This window comes from Rissa tridactyla, chromosome 4, assembly GCF_028500815.1.
Source record: "Rissa tridactyla isolate bRisTri1 chromosome 4, bRisTri1.patW.cur.20221130, whole genome shotgun sequence".
In the NCBI taxonomy this organism is placed as follows: Eukaryota; Metazoa; Chordata; class Aves; order Charadriiformes; family Laridae; genus Rissa; species Rissa tridactyla.
Genome location: NC_071469.1, coordinates 74,672,562 through 74,689,428, shown reverse-complemented (window position 1 = coordinate 74,689,428; position 16,867 = coordinate 74,672,562). Strand labels below are relative to the sequence as shown.

Below are 16,867 nucleotides of genomic sequence, written 5' to 3'. Positions count from 1 at the left end.
TACTCTTTCAAAGATCATAGGAGTTGGTACAGCTGAAGCCACGTTAGCATTTTAACTTGCATTTACTTTTAAAACAATTTCATCTTACCTGTTTGGACACACAAAGTATTTCAGCACTGTCCTCCTTGAATCTGTGAGAAATAGCTAACAGGATGTTAGATGTATGTCAGTCATGAGCAGCAGGTTGCAGCAGTGACTGTAGGTCAATTAGTTCTGGCTGGTGCTGTCAAGGTAGTCGAAGCAAAGTATTTTTTCCCTCGGTTTCACAGAAAGGCTAAGATGGCTGTTAACCTATGCCACAACCCTAGCCTCAGCTTACCCACTGAACAGATGTCTCAACTTAGATACCGAATTCATTCTAATCACATGCATGATCAAAAAGCTGCATTATAATAGCTAACCGCTAATTTTCATTAAATACTGAAGAGACCCTACATGTTTTTGTGCCAACAGCGCACAAAATTCCTCAGCTAGAATTAAATCCCAATGCTGCTTCATAAAGGTAGCCCAAGACTCTGTTTTATGTTAGTCTTCATCATCTACTAAAATTTGCCATTATCTGTAGGTTTTTTGTTTAAGATAACCTTGGTCAGGGAGTCAGTACAAGAATCCAAATATTCTCACTATTATTCAAGTGACAGATGCAAACGTGGTGCAGCATTGGAAGCATTGCTTCAGCTATGTTCTTGTGATTACAAGATTTAGTTCAACTTCAATGCACAAAAAGCTGCACATGTGGACAAGCTCAAGTCAACTGAGGTAAACATGCTGAAATGAGGTAAAAATTCCAGGTATGTTTTTGAAGTATATCTTGCTCCGCTGGCCAAACAAGCTAGCTTCGCATTACCTTTTGCTGCACCAAAATTCAGTATCAAGTGTCCTGATGTTAGGCTTACAGCTTTGGAATTACAAATAGTACTAACTAGCATCAGTCTGTATTGCAATACTACTTTTTATTTCTGTTTTTATTGCTATTTTCTCTCCCTGCTACTTAGCTTTCAAGATATAGTTCTGCTATAGAAGAAAAAAAAGAAAGCAGCTTCTTCTGTGAGTTTGTGGATGCTCATTTTCTAATGAACAGCACTGAAATTTAGAAATGGAATTTTCTGACTGCTGAGGTAACACTGCTAACGCGTGTTCACTGAAACAGTTCAGAAACAAATGCATGCAAGCTTCAAACGGAGCATTTTAATTTTGGAAGTTTCACAAAGCCTGTCAGAAGTTGACCAAGTACTAACAAACTAACAGGAAAGAATCATCAAATGTTAATCAAGTCTTCAGCGCCAAGGCGCTTTGTTGATTAAATCCTTGCCACGGTCTGATACCGTATTTCCACATAACATACAGAATAAAATACTTATCTGTCAGGAAGAGAGGTTGGTTCAGTCTTTAAATAATGTAGCACAACTTTATTCATTTTTCTGCTAATAATGACAAGTTAGGTAGTTCGTTGTGACCAGTTATATTCTGGGATAAGAACCAAGATAGCACAGCAAATCATCTCATGCAAACATCTGCCAGATTTAAGCTGGAAATGAGTTTTGGTCTTTTGAGTCAAAGTAGTTTTCAGTCTAACTTAAAAATGCATTACTTCACCACCTGGTTCTGCAGAAACCTAATTTGATCCATTAGCTCTTACCATTTTAATACCAATTCTGAAGAAGGAACAGTATTGACACATAGCTTGTGTGCCTGAAATGAGTAGGTAATCATTATCCAGTGAAAATATGCCACAGTTTAAAAGGGTGACGCAAGGGGACGATTTATGTGAGAATCCAATTGCAAGTACATTTTCAGCATTTCTGAAAGACCACTGGAAACAATTTTCCGATTTTTTCCAGTTCCATCTCTTCCCTTTTGTTGTCATAATTGCTTTATCCTCCCTTCTGTTGCTTGTAATGGCTTTGAATTTTTAGCTGGATTTGATTTCTAACTTCTTCTCTTTACTTGTATCCATCTCTGTTAGAACACAGTAACAGAGCAGCTGCATGTTTCGTGTGACGGCACCTGCATAGGAAATTGAAGATAAATCAGAAGAATAGCCACCTATCTCAACTCTAATTATACAACATGCATCTGAGTAATGAAAGTTAGTTGTCACGAACACTGCCTCACTTCTCTTAAGGGAAACAAACGATAAAAGTTAATACAAAAAGTGTCTTCCACTCCATATTTTTTTTTTTAACAGATAATGTTTAAAACTGTTCTGTTTATATCCTAGGGTGTTTTTCTTCTGAGGCATCCCCCCAAGTGACTGAAGTAAAATCTTTTTTCTCTATACTTAAGATTATTCTCTATAATTAATATAAAATTGGTAGAATAAAAAAAATAAACCAACAAGACCTTCAAATAACACACAGGAAAGTGACAAGATTACTGAGTATTTACATATTCATTGGCTGTTTGATTCTACGATTATGCTATAAACCTTCCTTTCCACATCCCTCATCATGGTTTTCTCACATATTAACAATGACAACAGTGTACTGCTGGAGAGAAATGTACAATTTAACTGCAACAATCCAAAAGAAGGCAAAATTCTATCTGTGACTGACATAAAATCTATCTTCAAACAATTGATTCAGTAAAGCAAGACAGTTACCTTCCATTAGCAAGGATGCCCAGCCCTTTTACAGTGATCAGCCTTGCTTAAGAAAAAGGCTTTTTGTGTGCTGATTAAAGAGAAAAGTATAAAAACGGAGGACAAAAATCTGTAGAAAGTGGGTGGTCTTTTAAATATACAGTAAATATATATAAAATCAGTATGCTCTTTTACTGGGTCTGGCTGGGATGCAGTTAACATTCTTCATAGCGATCCACATGGTGCTGTGTTTTGGATTTGTGGCTCAAACACGGTGGGTAACACACCAATGTTTTGGCTTTTGCTGAACAGTGTTTGCACAGTATCAAGGCTTTTTTTTTTTGCCTCCCACTCTGCTGTCCCTTCAACCAACAGCATGGGGCTGGGCAGGAAGTTCAGAAGGGAGATGGCCAGAACAGCTGACCCAAACTAAGCAAAGGATATTTCATGACATATAGTGTCATGCTCAGCAATAAAAACTGGGGCAGAGGAAGAAGCACGTGCATGTGGGAGGGTTTCTTCAAGGTGGCTGTTGCCTGGAAACTGGCTGCGCAATGGTCTGCTTGTGGGAGGTGGCAAGTGACTGCGTTTGCACTTGTTGGGTTTTTTTTCCCCCCTCTTTCCTTCACTTACTAAACTGTCTTCATCTTGACCAACAAGTTTTTTCACCTTTGTTATTCCTATTTTCTCCCTTATTCTCCTGCAGAGTGCTGGTGAGCGAGCGGCTCTGTTTGGCTGGGGTCCACAGACCACAAACCTCTGTTTGGCTGTGATCCACAAAAGACCACAACTCTTTTCGTCAACAAACTGCGATTCACTTATTTAATTGTCCTCTTTCCTAAGATCATCTCCATATACAAAGAAACTTACCTAAAATCTTGTTGATAAACTGAGGTCTCCTTGATGCAGGTAAATAGACTCCCAAGAAAAAGACTGGAATTCCAGATAAAGCAATGGCAATTCCAATCAATGAATTGATAGTGTCACTATAGAGTGGCACTACCACCAGAAATATTGTGCATATACAGAATATTATTGGGAAAGCCACACTCAGCTGCAGACAGAAAAGACAGAACAGAATGTTATTGAACTACTCATTGTCTACAGTTACAAGCATTTGGTGAGAATTACAGACTTTTCGCTCTCAATCCCACTTTGTAAAGTTACCTGCTCTTCCTATTATACATCTGGCTATTTGGAATCATAAGCAAATTGCAGAATTATTCTTGATCAGAATTGCTGCTAAAAATTGCAAAAGTAATCAGGTATGGTAACTTTGCTGTGTTGAAACAAAGTGTATAACAGTATGAGGTGTTTTTAGACAAATCCAATAAATCCCAGGAAACACGAATGACTTTTTCATGTAGCCTATCAACTTCAAGTATGAGAAGGTGGTAAGATGATCAGATATTGAACTGAAACACCATCAGAGCTAAATGTGGTCCACATTGACAGAATTCATTAAGTATTCCTAATTTGGTATTTCTAAGCCAACAAAAAAGGCTAACTACTATGTTAGCCTACCTAGACACTCTCCAGTTGACAGAAGGGCTATTGATTGAACTAACGTACAATAAGAGTATGCTATTACAATAATCCCTTATTCTTAGCTAGCAGACTAGCTAGCTTTCATGGTACAATATAAAATGAAAACCATGTTTTGCATCCTGATCAATTTGTAACCTTTAGGGGTAACATGAAAGGTACAGGTTTTAGATAGTACTTTTACAATATGTGGAAGAGAGGGACTTTAAACAATTCTGTAAAAAGAAATATTACCTTAAGAGGCCTGGGTCGATCTGGTTCCTTCCAACGTAGATATAATTGCCCAGCAATAGACAGACCAACAAAAAACCAATAACTGAAACTAAAGTAATTAATAAGCTTGAAGACATCTTCCACAGCCAGGTAAATAAGGGTCATAGCACACTGTCAGAAAAGAACAGGAGTCAGATAAACAACAAAAGTTTGAAACTTATTGTTTATGCTGCTTTTCGCATGGAAGTAACACCTTTTTACTCCCTGGTGTTTGGCATGATTTTACACCTCTCAAAATTCACTCTCTCAATGACAATCACCTCAATGACAGTAAATCTGAAGTTCTCTCTTGTGCTTTTTTAAAGCCTTTCTTCAAGTAATTCATATAATCACATCTGAACAGTTGAAAAGAAAAGCGATAACAACTTACATTGAAAAGCAGTGCTGGCACAGGTGTGAATCTCCCTATGTGGATCATAGACAAGAGATCAGGAAGGTGACCTTCTCGAGATCCTACAAAAAATAGCCTGAAAAACACAAATCAGAAAACAGATGTTGAGGCCACAGGTGAGAGAGAATGTATTACAGAAAATCAAAGAACAATGGCAGTCAAAATAAGGATTTACACTACTGAATTTCCATGCTTTAAACTGGAACATGGATTCAGTCCTGCTGGTAAAGATGTATTGTACAACCACCATTAAAAGACACATATAAGCTTTTAGAAACATGGTGTTAACACCCATTTTTATAAAACAATCCCACAAGTAAAACAGAAAACGTGCTATAGTAACCGAAATAAATTTCTATTTTTTTGAAAAATTCCAAAAGCTAGCAGTGAAAACATTCCAGCTTATCGCAGAATAGTTTTCAATGCCAAGCAGAAGAGATCACCAAGTGTCTAAAAAGAGCTCACTCAACCACATGCTCAAAACCCAAACACACATAATTTTATTAACGACTGCGAGTTATTCTGTATTGACTACTTCACCAGATCAGATTCACATTTGTTCTCAGTACAGAGGCACTGCGCATACATTCAATGGACAGGAAGGATGTCAAAATGCCTGAATAAATCTATTTAAAACTTTCACTAGTCACATCCATAATCAGTGCTCAGAGAAAAGCTTCTATACTGTATCTTAAGCTTTTTGACTGCAGCTTCATAGCAGTAGCAACTTTTAAAAGTTTTTGAGAAAAACTTAAAAGATACCGGGATTTTAGAAAGTCAGTAAGTTTTAAGTAAATACATTTGAAAACATGAACTTGCTAGAATTATTATATCAAGTAAAATAGACGATAACTCAACCCAAATAATCAGAAAGCCTGAGGACTTATCACACAGACAACATTCACTTGGTCTTTAATGGTACTCTGCATGCAGCTAGGAAGGCTTTGGGGAAGTAAGGCAGCGTTAAGGGCATATGTGCACACACACAGAGGTTTATTTAGGTCTGTTATTTTACTGTGGCTATTAATTACAGGTTTGGTTACAAAAGTATTTTTGCCCCTCATAACAGATGAGCATAACATTAACATGTAAAAACTTACGAACATTTGTCAAACAGAAAGAGATATGCACTACCTCGATGATGCTAGAATTGACGCATTAAGTCCACCAAAACAAGAAAAGGCTACAGCAATGGGAATTGTCCAGCTGAAGATACCAAATACCTGGTCAGCAAATGTCTAATGAAAGGGAAAAGAAAAAGGCAACATGAAAATATCTGCAACAAAGCATATGTAAAACAATGAGAACAAAGCTTTTGTAGTAAGTGTGTATGGAACAATAGTAATATAGTAAGGACAATCCATAATGCAGCACAAAGAAGCACACAGCTTTTTTTATTTATTTATGGATTCCAAATAAGCACAAACTTCCTTAGCCAAGCACCTGAACTTACATGTTCTGCTCATAAAAATAATGCTCACAAAGGAAAACATTTTTTTTTAATTTTCTCACCAATCCTGATATATTTTATTATCTAACTGAACTACAGAACTCAAGTATAACACAGCGACTACAGAGAATAAAGGACAAAAATATTATTACATATCCAAAAAAGGAAGTGCCGTATACTATGCATACATACTAGTTCAGCTTTCTGCAGATCTGTCTTTTCTATTACAAAAATTTTCTTCAGTTTTTAATATGTTGAAACCCTTGACCTCCCCTTTAAACTATTGGTCTTCATTATAACATTTATGAGCTACGAAGTTCAGTCAAAGCGGACCAACATTCAGAACTGTCCTTTATTTGTAGCATATAAAGCTGTCTGGATTTGACAGCGGTCAAGTTTTTCATTTAATTACTCCAGGAACGAGATAACCAAAAGCAGTTCATTGTGATCTGTTTTCTGAAAGTTGTTTTGTAGGTCAAAAAAGCCTAAATGACTTAATATAGATATTTATATTTCTTTTTTGTGAAACGAGTGATTGATTTTCGTGAGACAAAACCCTGGATATAATGTCAATCTTTAAACCATAAAATGCAGAAAAAACTACTGACATAAACAAAAGCTTGGCCGGTTAAAGTTTCCTGTTCTTTGTCTGGGTTGACAAAGTGCTTTGTTCAGCACGTCATCCAAGTTAAGGTTCAGAATCCAGCTCTGCTTAGCTGTAAACCATCATCTACACTAAAAAGCAAAATTTATTCCATCCTTTTGTGCAATTTAGTTGAGCCCTTGCAAAGGCAGATAGGATTTCCTGCTGCTAGGGAACAATACAAAAAGTGTATAATCAGTTCAATGGGAACCTTGCCAAAAGGTTCAAAGTCAATGCATCAACTGTGTTAGTCACCCTAATTCCTGCTAAAGCACCTCTCTTCCTGAGCTCTTTTAGTTTATACATGTTAGTATAGCTTCCCTCAAAATGGAGCTTCAACACAGGGGTGGAAAAACACACGCACACAGATTCCAACAGAAATTATAAAAATTAACACATGAAAAATATAAAAGAACTAATCCACGCATGAATCCTATTCCATGCTGAAACCAGAACATCAATTTAGCAAAAGACCATGCCATAAGAAATGTGTTCTGTATACCACAGATTACCCATTTTCAGTCAATTGAAACTGAACAAGCAACTAATAATTTAAATTATTTTATATAAAAGATTTCTGCTGCTCAGAACCCACAGTGCTTCTCTCAGATCCTTATTTGATCTAAATGGAGCTCTGAGAAATGTGGTCTCCCAAAGCAGAATGCAAATCATAATGATCCAGTGAATGGATCAAGACAACTTCCCCAGAACAAGTAAGAATGAGGACAGGATGAAAATTCTAATATGCAATTGTTGTAATATTTTAAAGGATGATGTAAACCTCGACCGCTGATTTCCGAAGCCAAACAGCAAGTGAAATTACTAGACACCAAACTTAAAACTGCTAGAGGATTTTTTTTTTTTATATATATATATATATATCTATCTCTCTACACACACACACAAAGCTAAGATACAGAACTCACTCAACAAGATGTTAGAGAATTAAGATGTTTAGTTAGGTTGCCTAAAGCATAAGCATTTAGGTAAGTAATATTAACAACTAAAGTTAAAGAAGAGAGAGAAAACATATGAATGTCATCTTATGCTGCAGGATGCAAATTAGCTAATATATCATGTGGAGAAACTTCTCCCCCCAAAAGGCAGGTTGACATTTGTTCTTTGCAAGCATTTCCCATTTCCTTTTGAAACATCTAGTAATGGGCCAGAGGCGAGACTAACTCAGAGGCCATTTCCATCCTACCATTCCTAAGACATGCTAATGTGTTTCACACATCCTCGAAAACAGCAATCCCTCATATGAGCGGGAAAAGCCACAAAGAGTTAAGGCAAAGCTATGGTATCACTGCCACAAATTATACACAGATCAAGACATTATACATCCAATTCTGGATGCAAACTATACGATGTATAACAACTGCTGATCTAGCTCAAACTCTAAATAATTAATATCCCTAGATTTGTACGAGTCAGCCCCTTCAAAAGAGAGAATAACCTAGTGACAGCCTTCACCAAACACTGTCGTTTCCAATGTACTTTCTAATGATGTAGTTGGGATTCCTGAGAGACCAAAGGGTGGAGCATTAACTTCAAGAGCTTAACTTTTCCCTAAGAGAGGTAAAGCAAAGGAGTATTTTAATTGAGAATGATCTAGAAAGTTCAGCTTGGTTTGCCAAGTAGATCTGCCTGCAAACTGATCTTTCAGCAAAACAAAGTTGAAAGGTACCTGAAGTTTGGAACTTTCTACTGATATTAACTAGCTTAACATGACAAGTATAGACCCACCTGCCTTTATGCAGGTGTTTTCTGACTGGGTTTCACCCTCATTTCTAACATAAAAATCATCCAAGTTTGTGTATCACTACTCAGACAATAAACACACTGTTATACTTCACGTTTATAAATCCTCCAACACTCCCATTTTAACAGATGCCAAGAAACGTCTTCTCCAAAGCTGAGCTAGATCCCTACAGTGTTTCTTGCAAAAAGTGTCACTGAAGCGTAAGTAAAAGTGGCCACAATAAGCATTCATCTCTGGGCATATCAGAGGGTTATTTTGCATAAGAAAGAAGGGCAGAGAAAAGTACAAAAAGCAATCAAGTTACCAAGCACATACATTACGTGCACTGTACCAGAAGAAAAAAAAAAGGGGGGGGGGGGGAGATGCAGAAATGTTAGTGGCTGCTTTCTGCTAAAACCGCAATTGTACAATCATGGATCCTCCACAAATAAGCTAGACCTGGGCTCTGAACCGAGCACCTGACCAAATCCACTTTAACTACCACTACTTCTGGGAGTAGTGAAGTGCATTTATAAAAACAAATGAGCTGGTAACAGGGGAAAGAATGGAGCATTCGCAAGGGTATGCGGAGGATGACAGAGGAGCCTACCTGGAGGCAGCTATAGCAGAAGCATTTAGTCCACCATAACAGGAGAAAGCCACCACTATGGGGATGGACTTCTTCTCAGGTTTCTTCTGAGAAAGTCTAAAGAGCAAGAAGGATTAAGAGATTAAATTGTCATCTCTGCTATAGTCTGACAAGTCCTGTAGTCCAGACTTGAACTATAACTGCTTCTAACAGCTAGGAAACAGTAAGAGAATTCAGTGGCTGATACAGCACTTGCAATTACAGATAAAGTCCTTTTATGCCCTCCCATCCATTGGACATGTAAGATATACATATATACACGCACACTGTAGAAAGACATGCACCTGGAATTGTTCCCCTTAGTTCTGATTTTTTTTTCTAAACCATCAATAGGGAATAATAATGAAGGAAGAAGCTTCCAGCCATGCACTTCTCAGCTGAACATTTCGTCATGGCTAAAGCCTTACATTACTCCCAGAAGAATGGTCAAAAACTGAATTACAGCTTTGTTTGAAGACATGAATGACTGATTTAACTACACTTTATTTTTATCTTGGGTTAGTTTGATCTCATGATCATCGGGTGGTAACTTGTGAGTGGTTTGCAAGAACACTTTTTTGTCCTTTTAAAGGTCCAAACAACAGTTCTATACAAACAGGTTGAACTAAAAGCAGCGCGAATTGCCCCACATAAAGAGCTGCCACAACAAAATACACAGGCTACTGCCTCACACCCAGTAATTCAGGCACACAGACGATTAGAAAGACCCACATTTACGTTACAAATCACAAGATGAGAGCCGTTTTCATCACACTTCGACACATACAGGAAGTGTGCTTACAGGCACACAAAAAATGTCACACTATGCTGAGAGAATATGGAGCTGTGGGCACATGCTAGGCTGGCAAAGCACTGCACAGTATTGATGAGATGGATAAATGCAAAGAGAAGGTAGTCTAACATGAGTAAGAAACTTATGAGGTGTTTCTACCAGGAAGGCTTAAAGACACCTACAGAGCCTCTTTAAGTACCTCAATTCCAGATCCTATCACACATATGACCTTTTCCAGGCTCAGTTCTATAACATTCTTACCCTGAAAGTCATATAAAGCAGTAAGGAGATTAATATACATAAACAATCTCAATAGTATCCTGGAAGCGCAATTAATTCTGCTTTGACTTTTCTCCTGAGGCAGAGTATAAATATATTCCCACATTACAAGAAGATTTGGCAGTCAGAACTACAGCCTGTTTTCTCAATTTTTAGCTTCTCAGGCCTTTAAAGAGCTACTTCCTAAAGGAAACAAAGAAACTCTGATTTATGGCAATCACAAAGCCACACATGCAAGAAAGCCACTGAGTAGATGAAGTTTTCTTTCACTGACATAGATTACATTTGTCAAGATACTGTATAACATCTGTTCAGTTTGACCAAATTAGATTTAACATCACATATATTAAAGAAAGGAGAGTGTATATCAACTAAAAAGAGAGCCAGAAAATTGTAAAGGTGCAAAAGAAAGCAATTTAAATGTTCAGGTTTCCTCTAATTCTTGTTTCCACCATCATTCTGATGATTGCTTCTACTCAGATAAAATTCTCTCCTAGTATTATTCCCAACATCTTTTCTTGGAGAAAAAGGTATAAGTGCAGTGCGAGGTCCAGCATGAAATTCTCTCTTCCTCTTTAGGTCACTTAATACGGTCTTATGGTAAGAGAAATCAGCATTACTCTACTGCATTATTATATTGCATACGTACGGCATGTAACATGTCTCTTCTGCATGGCCTACATTAAGATTACAGATGCCAGCTCCAACAGCACATCAGTTTTGTTTATGTCTTCATGGAGGTACTGCAGATACTTGATCGAAATCATCTCAGGTGTTTATCATGTTCTTAGCATTTTTAATAGCTAGCTGTAGAATAAGGGTTCAATGTTTTCCACGGTCTCTTATTGTTCTCATATTGAAAATGTTACATAGCTTGGCCTCCAAAACCAAAGAACTTCTACATAACTGGCGACAGGAGTGCTGCATTATAGCGAACTATGGTTGACTCCAAGAAAGCAGCAAATGACTTACTAAGCAGCTCTTTTCTAAAAGCAGCTGCCGGTCCCTAATGAAGAGTTCTTCCATTAGGAGGTACAGAATATGCACTTCATCCAAAGGAGCCTTACTGGGAGGTGCCAGCGCAAGCAAAAAAGGGGACATGACACTGGCAGCCAAAGACAAACAGATGTTCCTCTTCAGAAAAGAAGCCAGTGACTGGCCAAATGAAGGAAGAGAAATAATACTCAAAAGTCTAAGAGTCACGTAAGAATTTCCGGCTGAATTCAGTTAGAAAAAAGACACTCATCATTTGTTTAACTATACACCAAAGAAGAATAAAACCGCTAGAGCACACAGCCTCCCACATTCCTGGTTCACTGAGGGAGAGGGCACATCTAAGCAAAGTAAGTCTGCTCTAGAATATGAGCACGCCAGGGTAAATTGGATTGATTGATGCTGGACTTGCCAGATAGTATTCAAAGATGCAACTGAAGTCATCATCTTTAACCCCAATCTACCAGCAAAGCTGTAAAGCTCCAAGAAAGATGACAGATGGCTATGCCGGACAACCAACTGTTTGCTTCAACCAGGAATCATTTTTAGCTTTTGCAAGTAAAAGAAGTAAGCTGCCAAATATCACCTATTGTACGAACTCAATCAAAAAACCACAGACATGACCAAACACAGGAGCAGGTAAGAAGATATGTGCTGGCAGCCAGGATGATGGACCAGCCCAAAAAGCACTTGTTGAGCCAGCTGCCCTCTTCACAAACAAAAAATACAATGGCACTTTCAGATGCAAAAAAATAGTTGTTCAGTGACAGTGTAAGTTGAGATAAAATTTCTGCTTTTCTTTATTTAAAGTGTGTTTGTGCTCCAGAGTAACTGCTTCATATGCACAAAACTTAACAGTAAAGGGCTGTGATGATTTGCATAAAGAGGTAAAACAGAAGTCAACTGTGAAACTCAAACCACAATCTTTGAAGAAGGAACCGATTTTTACATGATCAGCAACCACCTGAGGAGCATTTGCAGACCTTCTAAGCTAGCTGTTGCTGTGTTACTGAAACTACTTCAACAAAAAAAGAGCTTAGAAAACTGATTTTCTTAGCCCCAACACTGGGACTATACCGCAATGAGGCTAATACTGAAGTAAAGGAAGGACATATTATCGTTTTGTTCCATATCATCCCTTGCTAAGACTTCTTTCACCTCCCAGCCACCAAGAAAAACAGTGTGTAAGGTAACGTGCAAAGATACACTATTACTAGTACTTTTTTTACTTATAATTTTTACTCTCATCATTTAGAAACTGGAAATAGCTTCCCCCCCTTTCCAGCTCAAAGCCTCTTGACTGAAATGAGTAGGAGAAAGCTATTTCATTCCTCCCCAAAAAAGCAACATGGAAAGATTAAATTTAACTGATGCTTTACTACACAAAAGGCTCTAAAATGCAGCAATATTACTACCACATTTCTTTAAAAAAAAAAAATTATTGTAATTTTCATCCTACAACTACATAGAGGGCAATAAGGAAACTAGAGCAATCTGTATCATGTATCACATGTAGAATATGTGAGCAGATCAAAATGGCTTGTTTTCATCAGATTAGGTTTTGGATTTACTTAATTCTCATATCCTTTCTTCATTCATCCACTGACCACAATGCCCTAAGTCTTCTTAGAGATTCCATTGAGAATAAAATTCTCTTCCACCACCCAGAGAAATTTCACCATGAGTGTTACATTTCTCTATTATAGGAGGGTTTTCAAATACAGACCATTACAGTTAGTAGCTTTCCCCCCACCCCTATCCACTAGAAAACTATGGGTGCATTGTGAGTGTTTTAATTTGGACTGCAAGTGCACTTTTGACGCAACTCTCACAATTGTTGCCACTTACTGCTTTTTGGTTCCCATTGTTTAGCATCAGAGCTAAAGGGAGCTTCACTTTTAGAACGGGCTAAACTGGAAGATGAACTTCAAGAGCATACCTGTTGCACTCCCCTGCTGCAGTCCAACCACACATAAGCATTCAGTCCACGGGATCTCATTAGAGGTAGTCCAAATTAAAATACTGCTTGAGTATGTACAGTGTGCATATCAGGTCCACAGTGTCAACTGTTCCACCCTACAGACACCCTTCCAGAGGTCCACACTACTGGCTAATGTATCAAGCTTAAATTTGGTTTAATAAAACTGGGCAATTAAATTCATATCAGCAATGAAAAGGAATCTTTAATGAGTCATGTGTTAAGTATTAAACTTCAGCTCCGTTTTCACCTTATCATTCTAAAAGGGATATAAGTAGTGGCAACCAGAAGACCATTGTTTGCCAGCTGATGAGACATCTCAGCAAAAACATCTTTACACAGAACATTAGTTAAGCTAAGTATTTGGCAATCCTGAGATCTAGTGAAAAAACCACAGCTCTAGACTTAAAAAGTCATTAATTCGGTTAAGTTCCATTAAAACTACACAAGAGGTAAAAACCCTAATAACTTTGTAAATCACAAACACATTTTTTTCATTAGCTTGACTAAGGACTTTATATCATTCTTACGTCTTCCTCTTTTCTCCTCCATGTCCAATACATCCTATACTAGAGAGGAAGACCTGATCTGTCCATTTCCAAGTATTACAATTTCATGTAAAATTACACAGCCACACACAAAAATAAATAGATACTCGCTTCTGGTCAAGAAAAATGTTAAAGAAAATGAAATGAAGAGTATATAAAATCATAAAAATGTAGGCCTGGGTTTCACATGTGTAGTAAAGTTCAGGCATCCATCATCCGTCCTTTATCTGGCTGCCCATTGCTGCTGCAGTGCTACCACTTGCTGCATACAGTAACATAAATTGGACAGGCCCACACTGAATCATCCCTCATCATTCCCCCCATCTCCCAGGGTGGATCAGTTTTCCTGATCCCACGCACCAAATGGCTGTATAAACCTCTGTGATGACAAAGCCAGGAGCAGTACAGTAGGCACAGAATACTCTTAGGGGATAGAGGCTGGATGGGAAAATTTCATTGCTGTCAAAGGAATGTATTTTCCAAGTCTTTGTTAGAAAAAAAACAATAGCGTATTACTTTACACAGTCCACCGTCTGTCCTGACATCTGTACTGGCTTTTATTTTTGTCTGGATTAATTAATTCTAGACAAGAATCAAAAATTCCATTGTGAGTCATGGGAAGGTACTTTATACGGTGAAACTCTGGAACAGGTTGTCAGGGGAGGTGGTAGATGCCCCATCCCTGGAAACATTCCAGGTGAGGTTGGATGGAGCTCTGAGCAACCTGGTCTAGTTGAAGATGTCCCTGCTCATCACCGAGGGGTTGGACTAGATGACCTTTATAAGGTCCCTTCCAACCCAAACTATTCTATGATTCTATATGGGATACTAAAGGTTACAAGAGAAATAAATATTCCTGGAGATTTTATTACCCTTTATCATATGCTGATTCAAAATAAAGTGTTTTCAGTCCTTGTCTTGCTTTGTTTCATTCTGAAATATTTTACCAAGTTTTTCACAATATATTTTATGACAATTTTGTATTTCCATATTTCAGCTAAAAAGAGGCAAAGAATTAAAGTTTATTTACTTTCAATACATTTTGAAATAAACATCTGCATAATTACATTTGAAATTACAAGTTGCAGCCCACATTTACCATAAACTATTTTGAAAGCTTACATTAAATATAAATATTTCTCAAACTCGAAAGAAAGTCAAGTAAGTACTTTTGCAGAACCATCTGCCTAAACACCTGAAACAAGTTTGCTGATTTGCTAAGCCAGTTTCTAATCATAGTAATCCTGTGTGGGAACAGAGTGAATACTTCCTTAATTTTGATGTATTTAAAAAACTCTCTGTCCCTTGTCTGACTACTTAAATTCTGAAAGCCAATTGGGAATGTAAAAGGGAGGAAAGCTATTTCTTTTCACCCAATTTAAATAACAAAAAAAAAAAAAGATTAAATTTTCCAAGTCTCAAGTCTAAACGATACAGTAACCAGAACTATCCAATTAATTCACTAGCTACAGGGAAAAAAAAAACAAAACACCTTCACTTTTGTTTAATGATTAGCTTTAAGCACACAACATGTTTTGACCAGCTTTTATTTAAGAGGCTTATATATTTTAATTTGATTTAAACTTCCATCCACATGCAAAAATAATGAATTTCAAAATATTAAAAATTGTTGGAATTAATACAATATTGGTAAGACAGTGATTTAAGTTATTAAAAAGGAGATACAACGCTAAACTTTATCATAGCTGAGCTGCAACACATCCATTTACAGATATGCACTGCACCAATTATTAGCTCAACAGAGTGAAGCTCAGTGCAACACTGTTCTACGTACCACTCCAGCTTTGTAAATACTACAGCATAAAGGAACAAAGACAATTACATACTAATGAATCTAATTTGCAATCAGCTCAAAGTGCAAAAGTCTCATTAGCACCTTTGCAAACCACATTAACAAGATGCATCTGTGCTTTTTTAATAAGTCTAATAATATATTACTATTATATGTTATTTCATTAACTACTTTTCTATTTAAGATTAAATTATTCACGATGAGTTTTTCTGTCCTCCTGTATTCACTGAAGTACTATTCCTGTTTTGTTCCTCAAAACGAAATGCATCCCTAGAAGGTGAAAAGTGAATAATATAGCAAAATACCACACGGTCAACTTACCACTGCCACGGCATCACTAGAAAGAACAGCTTCGACATCCAGCACTGTATAGTAAGCTATATTGGTCATAATATAGATAACAGTCACAATTGGCATAGACACTGCAATAGCCAGTGGCAAGTTCCTGTAAGACAAAAATCCCAAAACCCACAACTCAGGAAAAAAAGACCCATTAATAACACAATAAACTTATTTATTTGCATTCTTTACCTTAGAGATAAAAGACAGAATAAAGATTTCAAAACAGGTATCTCTGGGAGTGTTTGGCTTCTTTTAAAACTAGAAATTCTAACATAAAATACAGAGAAAAGAAATTGAATTTTTTGCTATAACTTAAAACCTAAATTATGTGTAAAAAGGGATTCTATGCAATTGCTCTTCATATACCCTAACTTCAGTGTTTCCAGGTCAGTAATAACAGCCTTCAAATATACATGCTTTTAAATTATTACCTATTTGGCCATGTTAATTACCATACTATAACTAGAACCCAAAGGGGCAGAGCTCTGAGTCGCTGAACTCATACTCCCTGGGGAACACTGCTGTTCTTCTAACACCTACTTCTAGAACTGATGCAGGGAGATACACTACATCAAACCAAACCCCTGATTCTCATCTGCACTCACCACTGCAGAGAAGAAACTAATTGGGCTGCATAACTGCAGAAAATAGAGATGCACAGGGCAAATCCAAAATTGCTACACAGCTGTGAATCTTGGGATGTGGTGTACCTTACTGGTAAACACATGTCTAGAAAGCAATACAAAAAAAGTCTAGAGTAATATGAAAACACTGCAAACCTCTAGATGTAAACAGACAAAACTTAATTTAAAGATGAGATAAACTCACAGCCCTGAGTCTGCAGCTCCACAGGGAGAAACTCTGCAGAG

At 37.3% G+C, this 16,867-nt stretch overlaps 1 protein-coding gene across 4 annotated transcripts in view; it reads right to left on the bottom strand.

Annotated features, from left to right (window-relative positions):
• Positions 1-138: 138 nt before the first annotated feature.
• The window catches only part of SLC7A6 (solute carrier family 7 member 6), a 31,216-nt gene continuing 14,487 nt past the window's right edge, over positions 139-16,867 (bottom strand). For all 4 annotated transcript variants that reach the window (XM_054200979.1, XM_054200977.1, XM_054200978.1 and 1 more), the window contains 6 exons: positions 15,978-16,101; positions 5,925-6,028; positions 4,770-4,866; positions 4,361-4,510; positions 3,452-3,635; positions 139-2,007 (listed from right to left, as the gene is read on the bottom strand). In XM_054200979.1, the coding sequence (XP_054056954.1) occupies positions 1,913-2,007; positions 3,452-3,635; positions 4,361-4,510; positions 4,770-4,866; positions 5,925-6,028; positions 15,978-16,101 (754 nt within the window). In that variant the 3' untranslated portion in view covers positions 139-1,912. The remainder of the gene's footprint in view (positions 2,008-3,451; positions 3,636-4,360; positions 4,511-4,769; positions 4,867-5,924; positions 6,029-15,977; positions 16,102-16,867) is intronic.